Here is a 9,199-nt window from a genome sequence, read left to right as displayed (position 1 = left end):
CGTGTGTGTGTGTGTGTGTGTGTGTGTGTGTGTGTGTGTGCGTGTCTGTGTGTGGTGTATGTGGTGTATGTGTGATGAGTGTGTGTGGTTTATGTGGGTGTATGTGTGTGTGTGTGTGTTTATGCCAGTGTGTGTGTGTGTGTGTGTATGTGTGTGTGTGTCCGCGATAAGTTGTCTCTCTGTATAAGCAGTTGTTTTGTTAGAGTTGCCTGCTGATGGCACGTGCTTTATATGCTGTCGCTTTGTTTTGTTTTGTTCTGTTTTTGACCTTTGCAAACTGCATGGAGGAAGAGGAGGGGGGGGGCTGAACAGGAGGCAGAGGTGTAGGAGGGAGGGGAATTTGAAGATGATAATGATGATGATGATGATGAAACGGAACAGGGGGAGGAGGCGAGGGGAATGAGGGTGATGATAATAATGTCGTGGATGAGGAGAAGGAAGACGAGGAAGAGAAAAAGAAACGGGTATGATGGAGGAGTATGATTTGTGAGGTTTTATGTTTGTATATATGTTTGTATTCTGTGTGTATGTATGTATACGAGTGCGTTTGTTTGTGAGCGTTGTGGCCGTGTGCAATATGTGTATGTATGTATGAATGTATGTGTGTGAGACAGACAGACAGACAGACAGACAAACATACAGACAAACAGACAGACAGACAGAGAGGCAGACAGACAGACAGACCAAAAAAACCCAGCAAAAAGTGAAAAAGTTAAGAAAAAATCCGAGTAACAGCAAATTTAGAAAGTGGGTAGGCGAGAAGAAAGATAAATTCACTCAGACAGCCAAAGGCTGAAATTCCATGCGAAAAGATTTATTTCAAAATGGCATTGTGTGGCATCAGTCGGACATAAATATTGCAAAGAAAATGGAAAAACAAAATGAAAAGATATCTACAACATGTGAAGTTTTGAAAATGATTAGTATTCAGCTGGCTAGAAAAAGCTTTTCAACAAAATTATCCCAACTCCAAAACGTTTTATTATTTTTCACCAACGTTTCTAGACATTTAATAAACAATGAAAAATAAACCTCACACGTGGGAGAGTTTATTCAAATGACAATTTCTGGACAATTTAAGGATGACCCTTCACATTATCATATTATGCATTTGCACACCAAAAAGGGGAAAAAAAGTAAGAAAATAAAGCCTTCCAAATCATTTATAAGTTTCCCAAACAAATTAAATATCCTGTAATTACACAAAATTAAAATTGTGAACAAAAACTTCAGGAAGTGTTAAAAATTAAAATATCCCACTTCATTCGTCTTCGTTACGTAAGGAAAAAATACGACAAATGAGTGAATTGGACAATAAAACAAATAACATTTCCTATACTTGTTTTCGGAAAGAAAAAAGTAATAATGAAAAGGCATATAGTCGGTAGACTTAAAAATCAGTACTTTTGTGCCTCTCTAAATATGCTTAAATGCGTCACATATGCAATATCATGAAACTGTACAAAAGATGGTACTGTATTTGAACACTGGCTCTTAATCATGCTCCATACACACATTGAAAATACATTTACACACGTACAAATTACACTCGCAAAATGCTTTTCCCATACACACATTCTCTCTCTCTCTCTCTCTCTCTCTCTCTCTCTCGCTCTCTCTCTCTCTCGCTCTCTCTCTCTCTCTCGCTCTTTCTCTCTCTCTCTCTCTCTCGCTTTTTCTCTCTCTCTCGCTCTTTCTCTCTCGCTCTTTCTCTCTCTCTCTCTCTCGCTCTTTCTCTCTCTCTCTCTCTCTCTCTCTCTCTCTCTCTCTCTCTCTCTCTCTCTCCCTCCCTCCTACTCAGCATGCGTTTATATTACTACTTGTCTTTGTGTATTTCTCTACTCCTCTATTCTCTTATACATTCAACCACAAACACACAAATAAATGCATACAACGCATGCCGATCACATTTACACACAACCAGCAGATACATGCATTGCAAGGAACTTCACAATTTGCTATAGAGGCAACTGCACATGTTTGACACCCCTGGCACAATTTAGAACATAGGAGACACGCCCCTTTAACCCTGCCTGTCAGGGCCACCCGGGCAGTGTGTGATACCACATCCCAACAGACAGATGCAGATACGCCAACTCGATCAAATAGATTTCACAACAAGGGAATCGATCGAAACCACGTCCTTCACGGACAAGGGCAATGAGCTTCAGTATTACAGTCAAGACGCGGGTCGGCTGTAAAGGCACATTTCACGCCAAATTTGAGCTTACTAAAGAAACGGATTGCTTCAACCCTACCTGTTCGGGTCAACCCATGCTGAGTTGGAAACATTTCAGCCCACACACAGAGGTACAAGACGAATTGTTATCCCCGTGTGGGAATTGAGCTCATTCCATCTGACAAATAACAAATAGCCTTACCATTACAGCACAGACACTGGTAGGTACAGTGTAAGCTGTGAACAAGTCCCCTACTGTGGTCTAGTAGGTAGGGTATGAATCTGATATTTTAAGGTTCGAATCAAAGTGGGGATTTTCCTCTTCCTGAAACATAATTATTATTCTTTCAGCTCGGTGTCCTGGCGACGGACAAAGAATGCCACTTTCCAAATCACCTTCAACCTACAACGCGTCTAATGAGGATGTCATCTTTTTAAAACACCAACAACAGACTCCCACAGTTGACAAAAAGATTTGCAAAACCAAAGAAAAAAATTACATAGACGCGGAGAAGGATTAAAAAACAATGTTTCCCGTGTGCATAATAGAAAAGGAACAGGATTTGTCTTAAAAATGCAAGTGTTTGAGATCCTGTACAAAAGAACGACCAATAACAACAATCCCAGTATACGTTAAGGTCATATATAGGGCCAGAAACAACTTGACACTGCTGTGGATGTGTTCAAGGACTGAGAAATGCAACATTAGAGTTTGAAGGCAGGAAAAACGTCACTGAACACGAGTAATCGAACGTTAGTTACCATTCGTCACATTGTTATTGTTCAAGGCTCAATTTATTGGTCTCTTTGACGTGGAACTACTCATCCCTTTTGAGCACGAGTGACTTTTAAACTAGCTTTTATTTTCTAGTTTAGTCTCAAGTATAACGAAATCTAATAAGAATTTTGACAGACTCAGTACTAAAAACCTAAAAATAGACTTACAGGGGCCGTATGAATACAAAGCTCTTTAACAGGATTGTTTTGTGGGACAGATCAAACATACCTACACGCAAGGGTCTAAGTACATCAAATCTCAACAACAATTTCTTAGACTATCAAAACCGACTAAGGAACGATCATGACCTTTACGCGTCATTTAAATAGTTAAACCAGATGAGGCAAAATGATGAAGAAAAAATTTTAATCACGCAATGAACATTATTATGAAAAGGGTTTTTTGGGGGGTTGCTTTTTCGATCCCTGTAACTATTACAGAAGAGTCTGTAGTTACATGACTGTACCATAGACTTGCATTATAGTATCCAAGACTGCACTCTGACGTAGTGCGGGAATCCCCATGGAGTGCACTACCTGACTCTATTTATTCCAACCAAATGAAGGACAAGGAGGGAAACGTTGAATGCGCAATCGACTATCACGAGGCTAGCGTTTTGCCCTTCAGGTTGCGCCCATCGTACTTTGGCACACACTTTCATAGTAAAGCTTTTATGGGGAACAAAGAGCAGCTGTCATGGCAGTGCCTGATCTATATTATAATTCAGGTCTATGGATAGAACAGATGAGTTAATGCACTTTGAACTAATGGCTGTTTGAATGAGCTGAAAAACGTATTGTTGTGCTGGACATTAAAATATAACAATGAGTGTCTACACGATTGAGAAATGTCGTGCTAAATATAATTTCATGAACGTGGGAATGCTGCCCTTGAGAAAGTGATTCCATCCTTGAAATGTATATATTGCAACTGAAAGAACTGGGCAGTTGGGTGGCGTATTGGGTACTCATGAGGCAAAGTAGTGACTGTGCTGACCCCTGGGCCCACCTCTGAGGCACAGGGAATTCTGTAAATGACACTGGCGCTCTGACACTAGTATACCAATGTCTCAGGTATCACATCAGAACATAGCAGTTGCGAGCGCCGTAAAACCTTATACTACACTTGTGTTTCGCGCGCTCATATGACCTTAGCAGTTGCGAGCGCCGTAAAACCTTATACTACTACTACTCACATCAGAACCATGCACTTTCTCAACGTAGTGGAAGAATGCACTTTAAAAAGTTTTTATCCGTACTAAAAAAAAAGCTTTTATCCACTTCAATGCAACATAAGTTTAAAAGGAGTATCAGATAAAGTTGGTTGGGTTTTTTTAGCGTATGTAAAATAATAGATATCATAGCAAGCATATCGACTGCTTATTGCAAGACTCCACTATATTTCAAGATGAAAAGCGACATAAGACAGAGTCTTATACTGAGCAAGCAATATTATGTCAGGTACATATTCTTAGAGCCTGACTAAGTAAAAACTTTTGCTTACCTTAGAGACTTTTAGGTCATTTACATGTGTACTTTTATATACAAGTACAAGACAGTAAAGCCACGAGTTAGGCAAAATTTCCATAAGTTACAGCAGTTTAAAACCAAAATCACTTGTATATACATGAACAGAGTAAATGCAGAAATTTATGTGAATCCTTTCTACAAGAACTCCCAAAATTTCTCCATAAAAAAAAACCAAAAAAAAAGGCTGTTCCATAAGACAAGCAACATTCTCCTTCGATAAATAGCCATTTTTCTTTTTAAGAAAACAGCCAGAAGAGTTCTGTCATCACGAATTTTACCATCCATGCACTAAATCTATGGATTCCTGTACACTCAAGCAGTGGCACTGACAGAGAGCAAGATATGAGATTGGCAAATGGGAATCCAAAGCCAAACAGTTTGAACAACTCACTGAAGCTCTAGTGAGCTGAGGTCACGACACGCTTTGAACACATTTACCTATGGAGTGTGAAATCTTCATAATGCATGTCAAACATTCTCAGTCTTACAGTAGAAAAGTCTGTGGAGTATTTCAAACCCATATATTTGATGCAAAAAAGACCTTTAAAAGCATTTGAAATGTACTTACCTATGTGCATAAATATTTATTTTTACATTTTCAAACAAACTAACATAACAATTGTGCAAAATGCTTGAAGCGATAAAGTCATTGGGCACATATAATGTCAGTGGAAATGGACTTTAAGACATCAACTACATAAGACATACCATTCATAGTAACAAATACGGTATAACGAGTTTCTCCTTTTCTCTGAGCATTTAAAAAACGTACATGTATATTTTCTTGGTCCACTGAGAACTAAAATCAACACAAACAAATTTCTGTTGACATTAATGACCACATCCTTTCAGTCGTACCCTTTCCCTACTCTTCTGAAGAACTCTGTATTGTCCGACTTGTTCACTCGTTACAAAGATACTACATGTATAACGATCACAATTAATTCTTTTCCAAAAAAATCACAGCCTCCGCCCACTGACATGAAGCATTGTACTTACACCCCCACACACAAACATGAACAGACAGAAGACAAATACAAGGGCGTCTTCTTATCTCAGTATCATTCTGGGTTATGTTGCAGATGACCCTGGCTTGAATCCCCAAAGGACTTTTCCAGGACATGGGTTGTTTGGAGAGTTTTCAAGGCTATCCCCAACTTGCCTCTGCCCTATTAGAAAAGGAAGATTAACACGGAATTTCCACCTCTTAAATAACCTTACACTGTTGTAATAGTTAAACCCACACCATTACCAAATTGTCAAGATAGGGGAACAAGTGGGCCATCCACAACACTCTGTCTATCTATTCAGTAATCATTACATTGTATAATTCTTAGCATTACAAAAACATTGTAATATTCAACACTAGTAAGTATATCACTGTGACCTTGGCACTTCTACAGCAATGTGACCCTCGAACAGTTATGATACAATGACCTTGATCTGATCTTGACAAAGACAAAACACGATGACCTCGTCATTGGAACAACACTGTGGCTTTGACATTGCTACAATATCATGGCCTTGGTGTTCCTTTGACATTGTGACCTAGGCTTTGCTGGAACATTGTAATCTTGGCATATCTGTAACCTTGACATTGCTTTAACATTGCAACTTCGGCGCTGTTATAACAGCACACTTTGACCTGATTACAATATTGCCAAACTGGCCAGATATAAATGTGATACCTTGATCCCAAAAGTTCAAGCTGCAACCAACTATGTTTGTACAACCTGGCCTGATGATCTATGGAGGCCAAATAAAAGACCATACAAGGCAAAACTGCCCATTACTTCAAGTTAAGAGATGCTCACGCCTGCTGGCCCCTTCTCTGATCTCCTCAAGACACCCTGGAAACTGGAAAGACCATGAAAACATGGCCACACCTATCTGCCAATGTACTTGAAATGTGTGGTAGGAGTATGCCAAGTGTGGAAAGCACTATATTTGTGTCAGTTTAAGCTTGGCCTTGTTATGACAGGGTGTACATTACCTCTTGCCCTTCCCTGGCCTCTCAGCATGAAGTGACCTTGGTATTGCCAATAACACCTGGTTGTCATGGTAAGCTTCAACTCAACTCTTGGCAAGGTAATATATGAGTGACCTTATCATAGAAAGAATACAAGTGACCTTGACACTGCTATTCAACAAGTAACTTTGACATAGCTATATAACCAGTGACCTTCACACATTTAATACATGTGGCCTTGACACAGTAATACAGCCTGGTTGTGTATCAAGTTCCAGCACCTCTCGTCATGGCTATTCCATCAGTGATCATGTTGTACTTACAACACATGAAACCTTCACACTGTTATATCACCAGAGACTTTGACATAACTACACCACAAGTGATGTTGACATCGCTATAAGAGCGCGGTGGACTTGAGATTGTCTCTGAGTATGGAGTCCATGAGCACTTGAAAGACCACTTGTATATTGGTGGTATCGGTGGCTGTGGTGAAGTGAGGGTAGACCACCTTGGACGGACTGGTCACTTGCATCATGAACAGGTGCTGGATGTACCGGGCACCAGCGTCCACATCTTTGTCTGGGCCTAGTAGGAAATACAGGAAATTTTATTTTAACATATATATAGGCCTATGTGTTTTTACACCCCCATCGACACAATTCCAACCATACAAAATTCCACCGAGCCAGGCCATCCAACTTGCTAGACAGAAATCTCTTTCTCCCCTCGATGGCTAAAAGTGCAAGAGGACGGATAAAGTAGGTAAGCATCAACACAATTTAGGTCATTTAAGAGGCAGGCTTTCAATTCTGTCTGTCACGGCCAACCCAGGCTGAGAGGGATACAACATCCCAGCAGACAGACCAAGATACTTGATAAAAATTCTCCTCACTTGAGAATCGAACTTGGGTCTCCTGTGTGCGACAGCAAAGTGCCTAACCACTACACCACAGATGGCAGTGAAATACAGAGAAAAAGAAGAGAAAATAAAATGCAGAGCATATCCTGCCTTCATGCTTCTGTCCGAACAGGGTGGAAGAAACAAAGTGAATTCACTCAAGAGTGTTAGGATCTACTTGACTTAAGTATGAAAGCTGTCTGAAAAATAAGGTGAAAATGGTTATGATAGATAAAAAGTTGATGCTCTTTTTGAAATTAAAAAACTGGAAAGGGCTACATGTATATTCCTTGTTGCCAAAGTACCATCCTCAGCAAGGTGGACCTATTACTATATGGTGTTACATCAAACATGAGACACACGATTTTATATGCAAAAGGAAAGAATCCCACATTCAGCAAACTTGTTGCTGTGCGTGGCGAAAATGTTATGTGTAAAAAGCAGAAAAATGACTGGTGAGGTTCCTCTGATGTTGGACAGACTAATCTGGGAAGTGAGCCACCTGCAGGGCATTGCAAACTTCAAAACTGGAAACTAACTAAAAATGTGGAACATCCTGTTTTGGGTTTGGGGGTGGGGGGTGGAGGGTGGAGGGAGAAGGTCGTTTTGGTTGATTAAAAATCGCGGTAAAGTCTTCAGAAAAAGGAATATGAAGGGGGAAAAGGAAAAAGGCCATTTTGATCTTGGAAAAATGGCATATCCTACTAATCCTAGGTATGACTAGTCAACTCCAGGTTGGAGTGCTTGATCCAATGGTTACCATAGAGAAGGAGGAAGGAAAGAAAGCAAAGATGATACAACGAAGAGCATATAGAAGCAGTTTTTTTCCACTATGGGGGGGATATTTCCTCTAATGGTCTGCAATGACGGTTTTTGTTGCAACAAAGAAAGGTACGCTGTCTGTGTGTCAGGTGTCCCAGTCATTTAAAATAAATACTGCAAACCTCTACACTTAAGCCAAACAGACTCAATCAGAAAATGTATAAAGTCTAATTTTGCACAGAGCAATTACTGTTGTCCTTGGGGGTGTTTTTTGGTTTGTTTGTATGTTTTTGTTTTCTTTTTTAAAAATGTATAAAGTAAGCAATAATCACCTGGAAAATCTGGAAAGAAATAACGCAGGTGTCTCTTGGAATACCTGACCTTATCCTGGAAGAGATCCAGTTTGTTCAAAAATAGGATCTGAAACACAGGAAATGACATTTGTTATCAGCGTGAGGAAAAAAAACTGTAAACGGTTAAAAATTGTTCAGGTCTTTTTTTTTCCTTTTTTTTGTTGATCAGATTTACGACATTTTTTATTCAAACAAAAAAATATAACGTATTTTCTTCGTACAGCGAAGAAGTACTTGCTAATGCTGAACATGTAATAAACTAAAAGACACACTAATACATACACACTACACACATATTTTTAATGTACAAACACAAAATCATACAGACACACACACCCATTAACATACAATCACTAACACATACACATAAACACACACACACACACACACACACACACACACACACACACACACATACACACTAGCAAATGCTGACACACTAAAAAATAATCTATCACATAGACACACCCATTAACACACGTACACACATACACGCACACAAAAACACACACACATACGCACAAACATTCAAAACATACGCACATACCATGGTACTGTTAATGAAGAACCTGTTGTTGCAAATCTGACTGAACAGCTTCAAGCTTTCCTCCAGGCGATTCTGAGATAACGCAAAAATAATTCCAAATTTCAATTATAAATGTGGTTTTTTTTAAAGTACCAGTAATAATGAACACTTACACACAACCAAACACACACACACACACACA

The 9,199-nt window shown here is 39.4% G+C and overlaps 1 protein-coding gene across 1 annotated transcript; it reads right to left on the bottom strand.

The window, feature by feature from the left end:
- Positions 1 to 1,705: 1,705 nt before the first annotated feature.
- LOC101857635 (guanine nucleotide-binding protein G(o) subunit alpha) lies at positions 1,706 to 9,090 on the bottom strand (the record flags this gene model as incomplete). Its single annotated transcript, XM_035969120.1, is given in 4 exon segments — positions 1,706 to 4,070; positions 4,133 to 7,043; positions 8,451 to 8,538; positions 9,019 to 9,090. Coding segments are annotated over 3 exon segments (351 nt in total), but the record flags the coding sequence as incomplete, so codon positions are not given.
- Between the last annotated feature and the right edge of the window lie 109 nt (positions 9,091 to 9,199).

Source organism: Aplysia californica, unplaced genomic scaffold (assembly GCF_000002075.1).
Source record: "Aplysia californica isolate F4 #8 unplaced genomic scaffold, AplCal3.0 scaffold00117, whole genome shotgun sequence".
Classification (NCBI taxonomy): domain Eukaryota; kingdom Metazoa; phylum Mollusca; class Gastropoda; order Aplysiida; family Aplysiidae; genus Aplysia; species Aplysia californica.
Note: the sequence above shows the minus strand (reverse complement) of the source record. Positions and strands in the feature narration are given on the sequence as shown.